Genomic DNA, 18,911 nt, shown 5'->3' with positions numbered 1-18,911 from the left:
GTTCTTAATTGCATGTATAATAGAGAAAACATAGATCCAAGGTTTATAGGGTTGCATGTACACCATAGGAGTGTTAGAATGCACAAAACCCAACAGACCTTCCTGCAGGTCAGGCATCTCTCAACATACCAAGCAACATCCCGCTTCATGCAGGGCCACCAATAATCGGGTTGAAGATCCCTATACATCTTCATCGCCCCGAGGTGGATAGAAAATCAAGACTTATGAGCCTCATTCATCAACACCTGACGTACCCCACCCCAGTACGGTACCCACACTCTCCCATGAAGCGTCAGCAATCCCCGACTGTCATAATCAAATGAAGATACTCGGCCCACTATCCTCTCACACTTTTGCCTCTCCTCCTTGAGGCCCTCAACCTGAGCCTCCTTGATCCGCTCTAACAATGGAGAAATCACTGTCATCCTCAAACACAAATCCTTGATAGGGGTTGCTGACACTTTGCGGCTTAGGGCGTCGGCCATTACGTTGGCCTTCCCTGGGTGGTAAAGGATCTCACAATCATAATCCTTCTACACATCCAACCATCTCCTCTGCCTCATGTTCAGACTCGGCTGGTCCATAAGGTACCTTAAACTCTTGTGATCCGTATAAATAGTACAACGGACCCCATAAAGATAATGTCTCCAGATCTTGAGGGCAAACACAACCACCCCCAGCTCTAAATCATGGATAGGATAGTTAGTCTCGTGAGGCTTTAACTGCCTCGAGGCGTAAGCTATCACATGGCCTCGCTGCATCAACACTGCTCCCATACCTGTGATTGAGGCATCACAGTAGACTACGAAGTCCTCTACTCCCTCTGGTAAGGTAAGGATTGGAGCCTCGCACAATCTCTGCCTGAGGGTCTCGAACGCTGCCTGCTGCTCAGGCCCCCAACGAAATACCACCGAATTCTTGGTCAGTCGGGTGAGCGGCACCGCTATCTTGGAGAAATCCTGAATGAACCTCCGATAATACCCTGCCAACCCTAGGAAGCTCCGAATCTCAGATGGAGACTTCGGGACCTCCCACTGCATCACGGCCTCTATCTTGGCCGGATCCACCAAAATACCCTTCTGGTTGACGAGGTGACCAAGAAACTGCACCTCGCGCAACCAGAACTCACACTTGGAGAACTTTGCGAAAAGTCTCTCCCTCCTCAAAACTTCCAGCACCTCCCTCAGGTGCTCCTCGTGCTGCTCCTACGTCTTGGAATACACCAAGATATCATCTATGAATACTATCACTGAACGATCCAGCATCGGCCTGCACACGCGATTCATGAGATCCATGAATGCGGCTGGAGCATTGGTGAGCCCAAATGGCATCACCACAAACTCATAATGACCATACCTGGTCCTGAAGGCAGTCTTCTGCACATCCTCACCTCTAACCAGTATCTGATGATACCCGGAGCATAGATCGATCTTGGAGAACCAAGACGCTCCCTGAAGCTGATCAAACAAATCATCTATCCTCGGAAGTGGGTAACGGTTCTTCACCGTTACCTTATTCAACTCCCGGTAATCTATACACATACGATGCGACCCATCCTTCTTCCTCACAAACAGGGTCGGCGCTCCCCAAGGCGAACTGCTCGGCCGAATGAAACCCTTGTCTAGCAGCTCCTGCAGCTGCATAGACAACTCCTGCATCTCAGGGGGAGCTAGACGATACGGTGCCTTGGCTATTGGAGCCGCACCAGGAATCAGGTCGATCCTAAACTCAACCAGCCTCTCAGGAGGTATTCCCGGCAAATCCTCGGGAAAAACATCCGGAAAATCTCGCACTATCGGAACATCATCAACTTCCGCCTTGCCCTTCTCCCGGGCATCCAAGACATAAGCTACATAACCTGCGTAACCCTGCTAGAAATAACGTCTCGCTCTCGTGGCGGAACAAAAGGTTGGTCCGCGCTGTGGCCTCTCGCGCTGAATCACTAACTCTCCCCCACTGGGAGTGCGAAGCCTCACTAATTGCTGCTCACAATCAATCACCGCCCCCATTGGGGCTCAGCCAATCCATGCCCACTATAACCTTATTCCCTCGTAGGGGAATAGGAACCAGGTCCACTGAAAACTGCTCGTCGAACAACTAAAGAGAACACCCTCGATGCACCCTGGCGACCCTCACGGTCCTGTCATCCGCTATCTCAACCTCTAGAGGACAATCCAGCTCCCCTGGAGCTCCACTAAATCTCTTGCTAAGCGCAAGCGATACAAATGATCAGGTCGCCCCCGAATTGAATAATATCATAGCAGAAATGCCGTTCACAGAGAACGACCCTATATAAAACATATAATCATAAGCAATAATCAAACAATAATAATACGAAGATGAGGGGAAGATACATACCCGTCACCACATCAGGAGTCGCTCGCGCCTCCTCTGCTGTCATCTGAAACGCCCTACTCTTCGCCACTGGCGCCTCGTCTCAGCCCTGCCGGCCATCTGTAATCCTCAAGGTAGCAGGGGCAGGTGCAACCACCTTCCCTAATGCAGCTAAACTCGGACACTGGGACTTTTTATGTCCCCTCTGATTGCACTGAAAGCAAATCAGATCTGATGCTGCAACGGCAGTAGCAGGAGCCGTACAATCCCTGCTCAAATGCCCAGTCCGACCGCACTTGAAGCAGCCGGAACTCCCTGCCTTGCACACCCCATCGTGCATCTTCCCACACCTGCCACAACGACCGTGGCTCGGCTGAGACCTGGATCTGTGATCTGAAACCTTGGGCCTTTTGCCCGAACCTCTTGAACCCGAAACCGTCTCCGGTTTCCTCTTCTTCTCCATCTCTAGTTCAATCTCCCACTCTCGAGCTCTAGCAATCATGTCATCCAGCGTTTTACAGCTGGACCGGCTCACAAACTGGCGGATATCACTCCGCAACATCTCATGATAACGGGCCTTCTTCATCTCCTCATCGGCTGCATACTGAGGAACAAGAAGAGCCCTCTCCCTGAACTTGGCGGTGATCTCCGCCACGGTCTCTGTAGTCTGGGTGAGGTCCTGGAACTCTCGGGCTAACTGCTACACCTCAATAACCGGTGCAAACTCCGCCCTGAACCTGGTAGAGAAATCAGCCCAGGTCATGGCATCTAACGCTGCATCATCTCCAATGGTATGTCCGACCTCCTCCCACCAATCTCGTGCCCTATCCTTCAGAAGACAGGACGCCAATCTAAACTTGTCCCCCTCGGGACACCTGCTCGAGCGGAACGCGTTGGCCACATCCGCCAACCATCTAGTACTCGCTATGGGGTCTCGCGCCCCATGATAGTCTGGAGCTCCACATGCCCTGAACTCCTTGAACGTAAGTGTGTGCGACCCCATCACGGCCTCCACCTCGGCACGGAAAGTGCCCAACCTCTCATCCATCAGCTCTAGGATACCCTGAACTCCTTGATCGAACTGAAGATCACTGGAGTTTGCTCTAAAATGATATGAGTAATCTCTGAAGAAAGAAACTCTCTGGTCTGCTCATCCATGCGCTCATCTCCCAAGCCTAATCCTGATCCCTCCCCGGTGCCTCCACTATCGGCTGTTGGCCTCGAACGCAAAACCACCATTCTGAAACACATCATAGCAATATCAGAAAACTAAAATATCCCAAGGGATCATTGATACTACTACTAGCTTCCTGGTCTTGTCTCGGCCTTCCTTGATTCGATTACGGATCCTCTGCTTTCAGTAGTACGGGCCCATACTACCTTCCACATCTATCCGTACTTTCCTCAAGAACTGCCTTGACTCCACCAAGTCACTTCTACTACTGCTGATCTCTGCCACTCTCATCCTAGGCTTGCCCTAGGGAAATCTTGACTCCACTCAAAACAGTCCTCAGCTGCTGAAGGCCTCCTTGTAATGCTTATTAGCCATCACCTGAATACCATCACATGTGATGAGGCTCAGATAATCCTTCGAGTAAAATGCTCGTCCCTACAACGGTTAGACTCAAACGAGAGTTGCGCAATAGGGCCAAATCCAATCACTCTGAGATTATTCATGTGACGTGACGTATTCACCTAACGGCTAACTCTCATCACCAAGAGTTCTACAAAGCACGAAGCAAGCAACATTCGGACACCGGAAGCTACCCAAGCAATTCTACTCTCATAACGAGAAACTGAACTAGCATACAATGCTAAGCTCGCACTACCAGGCATGACCTAAATAGGCTGTCCTACTGCTGTCTACTCGATACTAGCATGCAATTCTCATAGAGCTGAAACACATATAACAGGCACATAAGGCATCCTCCTAGATCCTTAGTCCTATACTAGCATGTTATTCTACTGGAACTGGAACGATTAATCATAATAATAAAACTTGTATGGGTAATTTGGGAGTACTTACTTGAGCTCGGCTGATCGCATGCACCACACCCTTATCTTGTTTTAAAAAAAAATTCTTTTCTCTCTAAGTGCTTTTCAAAATTCATTCGAAAAAAATTTTCCTTTTTGAAAATCTTTTGTCTTTCCCTTAGTTTGAGTTTAGATACACCTGGAGGCATATCCGAATCCCTCAAACCAAGGCTCTGATACCAACTTGAAACGACCCAAAAATTTTGACTTTTATTATATCAAAAACCACAAAACTGAGTATCACATAATAAAAACCATAATAAAATATTGTGAGAATAACTGTATCACAACTGTATCCAAACATATCACGAAACTGAATCAACTCCCAGGATAAAGCTAAAGCTGTGGTGTGTGCGATGCCATAAACCCGAGCTCTTCCCTTTGCATGCGGAAGTACCTGAAACAAAAACTGAAACTGTAAGCATGAAGTTTAGTGAGCTCCCCCAAACTACCACATACCATATAAACATATAAAGCATATACAGGGGCCTTGCCCCCTCCATCGAACCGAAGTCCGAAGCTGACTGACTGGGACCTTGTCCCCTACATCGGACCGAAGACCGAAGCTGACTGGCCGGGACGTTATCCCCTACATCGAACCGAAGTCCGAAGCTGACTGACTGGGACCTTGTCCCCTACATCGGACCGAAGTCCGAAGCTGACTGACTGGGAACTTGTCCCCTACATCGAACCCAAGTCTGAAGCTGACTGACTGAACACAACATATCATAACCTATCAACTAGCATAAGCACACAAATCCTGTCTGAGCCACGGAGGCGTCAAACACACTAACTACTGCATTGGACCGAAGTCTAGAAACTACGGCTAACTGAACGGGCCGGCATTGTGGCCTTAGACCCGTTCCTACTGGAAGGAAACTCACCTCATGAACTGGCTGTTGTGTGCATGGCTCTGGAAACTAACTGCTGATGCTCCGGTATCTCCCCGGCTACAATTCCATAACACACACAATCAGATACTAAACACTGCATTGGGTAAAATGACTCTTATACCCCTGATCAAAGTCAACTCTCTTGGTCAAGTCAATCTACAGTTGACCCGACTCGCCGAGTTGGGCCGCCAACTCGTCGAGTCCCTAATCTCACTTCTCAACCCTACTCGTGACTACTCGTCGAGCATGGCATCGACTCGATGAGTACCCTTTCGATTCAAAAACTCAGACAATCTGCATCCGACTCGCCGAGCCATATGAACAACTCGACGAGTTGTTCTTCGATATATGAAGATTGCCTTGGACTCGCCGAGTTGTATGAACAACTCGTCGAGTCCCACCATAACTGAGTCTACCCTTCGACTCACTGAGTCCACCCTACCACTCACTGGCCTCCACTCGGAATCACTCAAAGGGTAAAGATCGGGGACTTGCGACCGGACTCGCCGAGTCCGAAGAACGACTCGCCGAGTCACATGCATGCAGATCCTAAAAACTCGATTCTGATCAAAACCACCGCATACACTTTATAGATCTGAGCTTCCTTAGTCCGATTATCACGTAAAGATTCTATCTTTACGTGTCCAAAAGCATCAATGAAGATTATAAGGCTCAAAAAGCATGATAAAGGCTAGATCTAAGGTTCTTATGCAAAGCAACTTCAAAAAGGCAATAGATCCAGGCTCTACAACTCCTAAATGAACAGATCTATGGATATCTCGACCTAATAAGGCATCCATAGAACTATAAGGTTGGAAAAAGCGTCAAACTAGCCTTAGAAATGATCTAATGGAAGTTTTTAAGCATAAAACAGAGGGATTCCGAGAAATACCTCAATGAACTCTGATTTTGACCTTGGATCTTTGCTCTACACCACTTCTCCTTGTTCCTTTCTCCTTCTTCTTCTTCAAGCCTTCAAGAATCCACACAAAAAACACTTAAATCAATCAAGGAATGGATTAGGGTTCTCACAGCTCTCTCTGAGGGTGAAGGAGGCGAGTTTAGGGCACATAACATTGCTTAAATAGCGAGCAACCCAGGGATTTAGGGTTTCATCCTGGCAGGCAGACTCGCCGAGTCCCGAATATGGACTCGCCGAGTCGCCGACTAACACGTGCACGGAAACTCGACCCTACTCGATGAGTCAGTCCATAGACTCGTCGAGTCCCTCTATAAAACTTCTAAATAAATGCCACGGGAACAACATACCAAAGATGGGGCGTTACACATGTGGCCTAAGAGTGACTGCCCAACAACTCTTGTGCCTCCACCACACAACAAAGCTATAGGCAGGCCAAAAAAGAAAAGAAGGATAACAACAGAGGAAAGGATTGAAATCCAGCAACGTAAGAGACAAGAAAACAGTCAAAGTCAAAATGATAATGAAACTCAATCATTGAGCAGGAAGTTTTTTACTGTGACATGTAGTAAGTGTAAGCAAAAGGGTCAGAATGCCAGGACCTGCAAGGCCAAAGATGGGAATTGATGTTTAAGTACTTTTTATGTTTGTGCAGACTTGTTAATGCACTTTAGTTGGTACTTTGTTGCCTTTTTTTGTTCCATTTTGATAATATACTTTGATGCCCTTTTATGGAACAATGTACTCCAATGTTTTGATAATGTACTTTAATGTCCTTTGTTGGTAATGATTGTGTTTTGGCATTTATCTGTTATGGTCCCCTTTTAGTAATGTTGTTTGTTATTTGTTTATGTTGTACTGTGAAAGCATGAAGATGTTATGGCAATGTATTTAATGTATGCATGTAAAACGATTACAATTGCATATTCAAGCGTAGAGAAAAACCATTACACTTGCATATCATGTCAAGATCAAACCTTTATAATTTCATATTCATAAAAGGATAAACCATTACACTTCCCATTGTCATAAAAGCATTACATATACAATGATCCAAAAGACAACACTTACAACATATATAAAACCCAATTAAACCTTCTAGCACCAAAAGACAACATTTTTAAGTGGTTATTACCAACAAAAAAGCCCTAACCTCTAATTCCAAAACAGCACAAACAAAACCCACGAGACAAGCAAACACATCTTCAGCTGACCCACTTCAACCTCATACCTATTCATTGTTCTCAACAGTCCTGGTATGATAACAGTTGATCTTTGACACATAGCAGGATCGAACCACCCTAAAAATCCACATCTGGATCCCTACAAGAATACATTAAACATTAAAGTATAAGAGTTATTGCATAACTACCGAAATATCATAACCTAATATGAGTTTGCTTACCATTTTAGGGCATGCATAGAAACGACGACCAGGGTTTCGTGAGGTCCATGAGGTTCGCACAACAACAACGTTCCCACAGAAGCAGAGCACCATTTTTGAATCTCGTAGAAGTAGAAGTAGATGAGAGACGAAGAAGAAGAATTCCTTTGAGAGACGAAGAAGAAGAAGCCCTTTTTGCTGCTTTCTTGTAAATAAAAATGAAGAAGAAGAAGGGGATTGCGTATGAGTATGTATGTAAAGGAGAAATATGATATTATTTAAAATAAGGACCTAAAATGACCAAAATGCCCTCACATGGAGGGCACGTGATGGCACTAACGGCTCCAAACAAACGGACAATGACGGAATGGACTAAAAACCCATGAAAACCTTGATTTTGGATCTTTGGTGCAAGCTGGAAACTTTTTAGACCCCATCCAAAGGTTTTGACAAGCCACAATGACCAAATTTGTAGTTTTGTCTTTTTTTGTTTGTTAGGAATATTGAATTTTACTTTTTGCATATTATGTTTTCCATATTTCTTTAAAATCTATTTGTAAGTTATTCGTTTATATTAGAAATATGTTTTCCAATAAAAGATGTATATAAAATAATATTAGTTGATTAGAAAATAAATTATTTGGTAACAATTAATGTTAAAATGAAAAATATAAAATATAAAATATACATATTTTAACTAATTAAGATGTACATCATAATGCATTTCTATAAATAAATAAAAAAAAAATGTTGTTTATAAAGCAATAAACCAAGTAGAAAAACTCATTTCCATTTAATTGTTTAATGAAATGAATTCTCAATTGTATCAAACACGAGAGTTGATTCTTTTTCTTAGTGTTTAGTGAAATAAAGCCAATAGTAATAAGCTATCACTTTGTTGATTCTTTTTCTTAGTGTTTAGTGAAATAAAGCCAATAGTAATAAGCTATCACTTTTTGCTCATTTGAATATGCAAATCAACTTACTAGGAGAGGATAAGAGATGGAAAGAAGCCAACACATTAGACCCACAAGGATAGATATAAACATGATTTTCCTCCTTAAGGAGTTCTCGAACACTTTTGCAATCCGCAAGTTGTTTTTAGATTTAGATTTCTAAGGCTTGATTTGCAGAGGTTAAGAGTTAAGTTAGAAGCTTTGTTCATGGAGTTGATGCATTTTATTTTTTTATTTTTTTTATTTTTTTATTTATTTTTTCCTGTGAGAAGATTGGGTGGGTAGGATGAGTTTGTTAAAAATCATTTTATATGGGTGGCATGAAATTAAAACCATATGAACCATCTTCAACCAAAAAAACGCTACGATTTAATCTATGACTTTTAAAAAAAAATCACGGTAACCATTTATGTAAATTTGTAAATATTTTATCATAATTAAATTATTTTACATTAAATAATTATTTCCAAAAACCACCATCAAACAGCCCATTGATTGAGTTGGAATTACTAATTAGGCTAAGCTATATGGCTTACGTATCCTTTTCTATGGTTATAACTGAAACCTTTCGGTTGCATCATGATTTTGACCCCTTGCACTCCCTCCCCCCATCAATTTCTCTACTGCCATTGCTGTATGATGTCGCTCCAATCACAGTGTTACACTATGCTACTAATCAAGGTTTTAAAAACCGGACTGGAGACCGAACCGGTCGTCTTACTGGTTCGATGGTTCAAGTGGTCCAATCGGTCGGACCGGTCTAAAAAACCGGAAAAACCGGATGATGTCATTATTATATTTAATTATATAAAAAATACAAAAAATAAAAAAAAAATAAATATTTTTTAAAATTTCCGGTTTTGACCGGTTTTACCGGTTCAACCGGTTTTTACTGGTTTTCACCGGTTCAAACAAATACCGGTTTTTTGACCTTTATGAACCGGATCCGGGACCGGTTCGCGGTTGAACCGGTTGAACCGGCCGGTCCGGTACGGTTTTCAAAACATGGCTACTAATTTTAACCGAAATCCGTAACTTTCCCCCTTGAATTCTTATACTTTCTCTTTCTATCTCCTAAATTATGCGTGTTGGGTTTGTTTTCTCTTGAACAGAGGCAGGACGAAGTGTTTATTTATATGCTCACTCGCCATTGACCACAAATTATCTCTCTCATTAATATTCATACTTTCTTGCCTAAACGACTTCCTTTTTCTCTCCCAATCCCCTCTGCCTTCTTCTCTTCGTGTTGTTCTTTGAATCGATTTGGCTACATTTCCAATTTCATGTAAACTGAAGGTTACGTAAGCGCATGTTCTTCTGCTGAACTTTCTGGTTTGATTCTCTTTTGTGATTATAATGTAACAGCAAATCGATTTCTACTCTTTCGGATCGTTCTCTCTGTTTAGCTAATGCCCATTTGCTCTACTCTCGTCTGAATCTTAGTTTTCATATTTTAGCCATGAATTCTCGTTAGTTTCACACAAGAATCAAACTTTCTCTGTTTTTAGAGATACCCATTCGCTTGAATTAATACAGAATTCTTGTTTTAGTAAATGGGAACTCGTTAGAGTTTTGATCTTTTCTCTGGCTTCCATTTTCTCACCTTGAAACTTGTCTCTTTCTTCAACGTTCGTAACATGTAACTGTTCTTGTTATTTCCACTGCATTCCAACTGTTTGATGAAATTCCTTTCTTTTTTCTTGATCAAACAAGTATATTAAGATGATGGATCTACTTTTTGATCAAGTCAACCGTTAGTCGAGCGATCTCTATAGATGGGGAGTGCTTTGCTATTTCGTTAATCTATCAACTCATTGACTACCAATGAATTCACTCCGTTAATATCCGTAACACTTATTCTATTTCACATTCATTACTTGATTCTTTGATCATTCAAACAATATACACTCACTGATTCTTTACTGACCCCCCTAAGATGTAACAGCAATTAGCAATTGCACATATTACAACTTTCATCGATTTCACGGGGGTCATCACTCATCACATAACAACAACACACACAGATGACTAAATTTAAATATTCCGATCATCACACTTTTAGTGACGAAGCAAAATCCCTTGTATTTCTGCCCATTTATACACATATCTTCTGTATGCACGTTTAAATCGGTGTGTTCTTAGCCTCTCAAGCCTTTTCTTTCTTCGATAAAGAAGAAAAACCCATCACATAACTAAATAAAACCAAAATATTGTAACTTTATGGAAGAAACATTTGTTCCTTTCCGTGGAATCAGTAACGATCTCAAAGGACGATTGCTCTGCTACAAACAAGACTGGACAGGTGGCATCCGAGCTGGTATCAGGTTCGTGATTCTCTTAGTAATTTTACTCATAACCATGGAATTTTCTTATGGGTTTATTATAATTATGACATATATATATATATATTGTGTTATTATGCTTTTAGACATTATGTTTTTTTTTTTTTTTTTTGGTGATTAGGATTTTGGCTCCAACAACATATATATTCTTCGCTTCAGCAATTCCAGTTATATCTTTTGGGGAGCAGTTAGAAAGGGATACTGGTTGGAATCTGTTTTGTGATTTTGATTTTTGATATTGTGAGTTTGTGTAAAAAGTTGAATTTATAATATTGATGTGATACAGAGGGAAGCCTAACAGCTGTGCAAACTTTAGCGTCAACAGCATTATGTGGCATCATTCACTCGATAGTTGGAGGGCAACCACTTCTTATATTAGGTGTTGCTGAGCCAACTGTGTTAATGTACACTTTTATGTTCAAGTTTGCTAAAGACCAAAAAGACCTTGGAAAGCCTCTTTTCTTAGCATGGACTGCATGGTAATTTTCACAACATTTTTTTTTTTTGGCACAAAAATAAAAAATAAAAAATATTTTTCTTTTTTTATTTTGTAAACAGGGTGTGTGTGTGGACGGCTTTTCTGTTGGTTTTGCTGTCGATTCTTGGTGCGTGTTCTATTATCAATAGATTCACAAGAATCGCTGGTGAATTGTTTGGTCTTCTAATTGCAATGCTTTTTATGCAACAAGCTATTAAAGTGAGTGTAATACCTTTAAACCATTTGATTTTCTCCAATCAAACCATAATAACCTAAGTGTGATTTTGTAGGGAGTTGTGGAGGAATTTGGCATACCAAAAAGTCAAAACCCCAGTCAACTCGCATTTCAACCTTCATGGCGTTTTGGAAACGGAATGTTTGCATTGGTTTTGTCTTTTGGCCTTCTTTTAACGTCTTTAAAAAGCCGTAAAGCAAGGTCATGGCGCTACGGGACGGGTGGGCGTTTTTGGTATTTCACGTAATACTGTCTCGCACTTGTTTTGACTTTTGTTGACTTTTTTGATTTTGTGTTTGAAGGATGGCTGAGGGGATTCATTGCGGATTATGGAGTCCCTCTTATGGTGGTTATTTGGACAGGTGTCTCGTACATACCAACTAAGAATGTTCCGGAAGGAATACCAAGGCGACTTTATAGTCCAAATCCATGGTCTCATGGTGCTTATACAAATTGGACTGTTGCAAAGGTGCCTTTTTTTTTTTTACTTATAATTTTACATTAACAGAAAAAGATTTTAATTTTTGTTCTTTTGATATTTGTAATGTGTTTGCAGGATATGTTGAATGTTCCTCTTGTTTATATCATTGGAGCTGTTGTTCCAGCTACCATGATTGCAGTTCTCTACTATTTTGATCACAGTGTTGCATCTCAACTTGCACAACAAAAAGAGTTTAATCTAAAGAAGCCACCTTCATATCATTATGACCTTCTTCTTTTAGGCTTTTTGGTAACACACCTTAATGCTAATTTACTCACTTCTATCAAAAAATAAAAAATTTGGTATAAATGTATAATTTGTTTGTATCAGACATTATTATGTGGGCTAATTGGCATTCCTCCAGCCAATGGAGTTATTCCACAATCTCCAATGCACACAAAGAGCTTAGCCACACTAAAACATCAGGTAATATTATTTATTTCAACTAAAAAAATAAGATATCTTTTTCCGCTTATTATTATATTGTTAAAGGACGATGCAGTTTAAATTAAACTAATTGGTCAAACTATCGATGATGTATGAATGTGAATACGCATGCATGTATATCTGTAATATATGTTAAATTATAGTGTCCACCTCTATGCCATTCTTCTTTCTTTAAACACTTACATGTGATCATTATTTTTTTTCAAAAAAAAAAAAAAAAAAAACTCATATATATTAAAAACTAGGTCCACCTTTGTCCCCCAGCTAAAAGAGTCAACTCCTGACATTATTATGATTCAAGCATAAGTATAAACTCCGATTCTTTTTTTTTTTGTACGTATATTCTTTACTTAGTTCAGTTGTTGATTGAATTTTTCTACACAAAAAATATATATTTTTTTGTGTAACTTTCAAATTAATAATAACTTATTAGACACGCAAAAGTCAATTTTCCGTACTCTCTTAGTGGCAGAAGTAGTTTATATTATCATGTTTATTTGTTTGTTTTTTTTCTTTCAACATTTTCTTATTACCCAATAATAGCAGTGAAAAATGTTTTTATATTTGGATCACATAATTATAATAACAATTGGGTTGATTTTTCAAAGTACAATGTTGTAAAAGGAAAAAAAAAAAATGAAAGTATCTTGAAATTTCATGCATAAAATTTACCCTGTTGTTAATGGTAGTTTACTTTATGCTTTGGTCTTTGTTGAAACAGCTTCTACGAAATAAACTTGTATCCACAGCTCGAAGAAGCATACGCCAAAATACAAACCTGGGTGAATTATACCGAAATATGCAACAAGCATACAACGAAATGCAAACTCCACTCGTATATCAGAATCCATCAACTCTGGTAAATGAAATTAGAATATTATCCGAGTTGCATTATTCGATCGGGTGTAATAATTCAATTAGGGTTTGAAACAACAGGGGCTCAAAGAGCTAAAAGAATCGACAATACAACAAGCGTCTACTAGTGGTTACATCGACGCAGCTGTTGATGAAACTGTGTTTGATGTGAATAAAGATGTCGATGATTTATTGTACGTTGAAGTGAAGGAGCAACGCCTGAGCAATCTGCTACAAGCGGTGATGGTTGGCGGTTGTCTGGCTGCGATGCCGGTTCTTAAAAAGATTCCGACTTCGGTTCTTTGGGGTTACTTTGCTTTCATGGCGATTGAAAGCTTACCTGGTAATCAATTTTGGGAACGAATCTTATTACTCTTCACTGCTCCAAGTCGAAGATACAAGTACGTTTTCTAGTTCCCGTATATTTACTTACTTTGAGTAAATTACAACTTTAGTCCCTAGGGTTATCATATAGTTTCAGTTGAGATCTTTATTTAATTCTGTTGCTATTTGATTTATTATATATCAGGGTGTTGGAAGAAAATCATGCGAGTTTTGTTGAAAGTGTTCCATTCAAAACAGTTGCTTGGTTTACATTGTTTCAAACGGTTTACTTGTTGGCTTGTTTTGGCATAACATGGATTCCAATTGCGAGTGTTCTTTTCCCACTCTTGATCATGCTTCTTGTTCCTGCAAGACAATATTTGCTTCCAAAACTTTTCAAAAGCGCACATCTTCAAGATTTGGATGCTGCTGAATATGAAGAAGCCCCTCCCACCACCTACAATATGGCATTTCGTGTAATTAACTCAACTTTCTTCTTGCATTTTGCATAAAGAAAAGACAGATACCTACTAATCACTTTTGTTTATTATATAATTTGTTTTACAGGATGATGATGATGCTCAATCAAGAACATCCCAAATGGATAGTGCGCAGGTTCTTGATGGAATCATGACAAGAAGCAGAGGAGAGATCCGTCATTCCAACAGTCCAAAAATAACAAGTTCGACTCAAACTCCTCAACAAATGCAGCCTGCTTATAGTCCACGTCAGCAGACTTACGACAGTCCAAGTCAGCATATTTATAGTCCACGTCAGCAGAGTTACAGTCCACGTGTAAGGAGCCCGGGATCGGTTGGAAAAGGGATTGAAATCAAGCAAACACCGAGTCCTGGTCCATCAAATCTTGGAGAAAGCAGTAGGGGATCTTCTTTGTGAAAACGTTTGAATGCTTGAGAGGTTTCTTATTTGTGTGAATTAATTGTTATTGTGATATAAGATGTAGAATGTTGCGAGTGTTTCTTTTTAATTTAATGTATGTGTGTGGTCTTTGGGCAGAAAACAAGTCATCAGTTTTATAATGGAATAAACTTTTTTTTTTATTGTTATGTTTTGTGTTTGAACCCGAGATTGAGTTTTTTTTTTTTTTTTTTTTTTTTTGTTTGTGAAATAAAGAAAAATTATAAATTGATTTTTGAGGGGTGGAAAAGTGTATGTCATTGAATAGTAAAAGTTTTAGGTATTGTTTTGTTTTTTCAGAGCCAAAACGTCTGCAACGGACCACATCTGGCATGTCTTTGCAGAAGAAGAGGTGGACAAAATATTTGCAGTATGCAAGAAGAATAATGTTTTTTTTTTAACGTCAGCAATTTGTTGAAATAAACTAGAATTTAAATAAACTAGTTTTACAGACATAAATTAGATTTTTCAACATCGAGATTTAAATAATTCAAGTCTTAGATTTTTCAACACCAAAATTTAAATAATTCAAGTCGGTGATGGAGCCAGGATCAAAGCAAAGGGGTATCTCAGTTTTATATTTAGGGTAACACAAATTTTATTCCGGGGTACCCGGTTTCCCTGATTTGATATCAGTTTTAAACCCAAACCTTAATCAAATCATTAATTAATCTCAAGTCTTGTTATATAAACATGAAGTTGAAATATATATATATATATATATATATATATATATATATATATATACTTGAATCGATGTGGGATTCAAAGTAGATATCAAATGAAGTATGAGGATAACAGACTTATATAATAGACAAAAATTGTTGAGTTTACATATGTTTAGCGATGTGAGATAAAATTGTTGGGAAAAAAATAGACAAAGGATATGTAAGGAGCAAGAATTAAACATGAGAGTTTTACTTCAATAAGTCAGCACCTTAACCGTTAGCTCTACTATTTGTTTGTGGTTATAATTGAAGGGACGTGTATATATACATTATATCGAAAAAAAATGAAGAATTCGTAAACAAAAATTACACTACCGAAACAATTTGAGGGGTATCTTGGGCTACCCCGGGATCCCCTTGGATCCGCCTCTAATTCAAGTATTAAAACATTGAACTAAAATAACAATCACAATAATTGTAGTTTTACAATAACAATTTTAGTCTTAAAATAACAATTATATTTAGAATAATTCATTCCATATTTCACATTAACTGTTCAACAATTTTATCGCGTAATTTAGTCATATATTCACAATCCATTGTAGTACTATGTGTTGGAACCTCGTATTCATTATAATGAACGGACACATTGTTATTTCGAAATGGGACATTGGGTTCAACATTTCTAACAAAATATTCATCATTCAATCCTTTTTTCCTTATAAAATAATGAAGCGCAAAACATGCAATGGTAATGTTTCTTTGTGTTCATCATCTTCAATATAGGGAATCATGCTTTCAAGACACCAAAACACGTACAATAACGTTTTGAAGTTTTGCATGTGCATGGTTAAATTTTTCTTTACTGGTTAATGCACGTATCTGATGAAAATCTCCAAGCCAATACCTCACATTACGATAGAGGACCATATATTCTCGATTCTGTGAATATGCAGCATCACAAAGATAATATTTTCTGTAAAAAATGCAAATAAATAATCAGTTTTTAAAGTAAGATATAAAAAGTTTAAAACCCTTAAACATACCTGGTGGTGTAAATGAGAATGGTGCATGTCGATTTGCTAATGTTTCTAATAGTATTCTAGAATCATATGTTACCCCTTCCCATGTGGCCACAATAAATATAAAAATCATGTTGAAGTCACAAACTGCTAATACGTTTTGGTAACAATCACTTTTTCCCCTACCTCTATATAAATCTTGTTTTGTAGTAGGGACAATAGCATGTATCACAGTATCATCAAATGCATCAACCGCTCTTTTAAAAACCAGTTGTAGCCTCTTGTTATGTCCCGGAATGTTTTGATTCGGATTAAACATAGTTAGTACTATCATATCTGTAACACCCCCCTCTGGCATGTATCACAATATTGTCCGCTTTGGGCCACTCGGCACGAGGACTTCCCAGGGGGTCACCCATCCCGGTACTACTCCCGCCCAAGCACGCTTAACCGCAGAGTTCTTATGGGATCTGCTGCCCTGACGGCTTTAAAACGCGTTGTGACAAGGAAAGTATCCACACCCCTTATAAGGAATGCTTAGTTCTCCTTCCTAGCTGATGTGGGATCAGATCTAACCGACTTTCACCTCCCATTACAGGGTTCGACGTCCCCGTCGAACACATCGACCCGTGCCCTGGCTCTAATACCATTTGTAACATCCCCCTCTGGCACGTATCACAATATTGTCCGCTTTGGGCCACTCGGCACGAGGACTTCCCAGGGGGTCACCCATCCTGGTACTACTCCCGCCCGAGCACACTTAACTGCAGAGTTCTTATGGGATCTGCTGCCCTCATGGCTTTAAAACGCGTTGTGACAAGGAAGGTATCCACACCCCTTATAAGGAGATGTTTCGTTCTCCTTCCAAGCCGATGTAGGATCAGGTGCAACCCACCTTCATCCCCCATTATAGGGTTCGACGTCCCTGTCGAACACATCGACCCGTGCCCTGGCTCTGATACCATTTGTAACACCCCATCTGGCACGTATCACAATATTATCCGCTTTGGGCCACTCGGCACGAGGACTTCCCAGGGGGTCACCCATCCCGGTACTACTCCCACCCGAGCACGCTTAACTGCAGAGTTCTTATGGGATCTGCTGCCCTCATGACTAACGCGTTGTGATAGGGAAGGTATCCACACCCCTTATAAGGAATGCTTAGTTCTCCTTCCCAGCCGATGTGGGATCAGATCTAACCCACTTTCATAATGGTATCAGAGCCAGGGCACGGTTCGATGTGTTCGACAGGGATGTCGAACCCTATAATGGGGGGTAAAGGTGGGTTGCACCTGATCCTACATCGGCTTGGAAGGAGAACGAAACATCTCCTTATAAGGGGTGTGGATACCTTCCTTGTCACAATGCGTTTTAAAGCCGTGAGGGCAGCAGATCCCATAAGAACTCTGCAGTTAAGCGTGCTCGGGCGGGAGTAGTACTAGGATGGGTGACCCCTTGGGAAGTCCTCGTGCCGAGTGGCCCAAAGCGGACAATATTGTGATACGTGCTAGAGGGGGTGTTACAATATCTTTGTCAAAAACATCATTTTATCCAACACTTCATAAAAAGTTTATGAATTGTTTTCTTTTAGTGTTGAAAACTACGTTTGATAATCACATAACGTTGATTATGAACAATCATCATAACAAACATAACCATCTAAGCATTCAGGATTTGTTGGCCCTATCGATACTTTCATCAAATGATGTAGAACTTTTTGCATATCAAAAGCTAAATCATCAGCGGTGATAAAAAGTTTTAGGAGATGAATCAGAAGGAGCAGAAGGCGAGCCACTAACAGCTCTAGGAGTTGAGGGTTTATCCCTCTTCTTGGGCTTATTATTATTTGGAAAAGCAACAAAAGGTGGCTCGGGAAAAGGCTCACTAGTATAATGGGAAGTGTCATCATCATCATCATCATCTAATGCAAAAAAAGAGGCGCCTGTAAGCTGAAATGGTTGGACATGACAAGAAGATGATCTATTACATGATATAGTTTGGTTTGTTTGGCTTGTTTGGCTTGTTTGGCTTGTTTTGCCTGTTTGCCTTGAGGCCCACTTCAAATTACCGGTAACACTACTTCCATCGAACAAAGATGCACAAAGCTTTAGATAAGCTAATAGATGTGTTTTCAGTACTGAGGCCTTCGGGTGACCCTAAACCAAAATTGTTATAAATAATATAAAAATATTATATTTTTACACACACACACACACACACTCTGATTATGAAAAAAATACCTTCTTAAATTTATCCCATTGTTTGGACATTAAGTTGAACAAGTTTGTTTAGGGTTATACAATTTGTAGTTTTGTTTTTCAAATAAGCTCATCTAATAGATTATCACAAGTATTTTTCATTTTCTTTTGGGACAATTCCATTCCAAATTTTTCTTTAAGAGCGCTTCCTAATTTAATCCATGAATCTTTGTGCATGCTTAAACCTTTTCTACCAACCTTGTTAACTTATTCGATGCACGTATCGAGTAAACACTTTAATTGTTCATAGGACCATTGAATTTTCTCACCCATTTACACAAGCTACATATTGATTATAAACACATATCAAACTTCATATAAACAACTTAAACAACTATCATGTATTAAGATTCGTATAAACAT

General features: G+C 39.9%; 1 protein-coding gene across 1 annotated transcript; it reads left to right on the top strand.

Annotated features, from left to right (window-relative positions):
- The first annotated feature begins 9,674 nt into the window (after positions 1-9,674).
- On the top strand, positions 9,675-14,749 carry LOC145047211 (putative boron transporter 2). Its single transcript, XM_078995452.1, has 12 exons — positions 9,675-10,844; positions 10,984-11,066; positions 11,149-11,341; positions 11,421-11,559; positions 11,631-11,796; positions 11,878-12,044; positions 12,132-12,305; positions 12,387-12,482; positions 13,225-13,362; positions 13,440-13,759; positions 13,888-14,158; positions 14,250-14,749. Exons 1-12 carry the CDS (start codon positions 10,741-10,743, stop codon positions 14,577-14,579), a joined length of 2,181 nt encoding a protein of 726 aa, XP_078851578.1. The 5' UTR covers positions 9,675-10,740; the 3' UTR covers positions 14,580-14,749.
- The last annotated feature ends 4,162 nt before the right edge of the window (positions 14,750-18,911 follow it).

The sequence above is a fragment of the Lactuca saligna genome, chromosome 5, assembly GCF_052625555.1.
Source record: "Lactuca saligna cultivar CGN05327 chromosome 5, ASM5262555v1, whole genome shotgun sequence".
Lineage (NCBI taxonomy): Eukaryota > Viridiplantae > Streptophyta > Magnoliopsida > Asterales > Asteraceae > Lactuca > Lactuca saligna.
Note: the sequence above shows the minus strand (reverse complement) of the source record. Positions and strands in the feature narration are given on the sequence as shown.

Coding starts and splice junctions, on each gene's coding strand:
- LOC145047211 (XM_078995452.1), top strand. CDS start 10,741: ATGGAAGAAACATTTGTTCCTTTCCGTGGAATCAGTAACGATCTCAAA. Junction 10,845..10,983: donor GGCATCCGAGCTGGTATCAG/GTTCGTGATTCT, acceptor TTTGGTGATTAG/GATTTTGGCTCCAACAACAT. Junction 12,306..12,386: donor TTCTTCTTTTAGGCTTTTTG/GTAACACACCTT, acceptor TGTTTGTATCAG/ACATTATTATGTGGGCTAAT.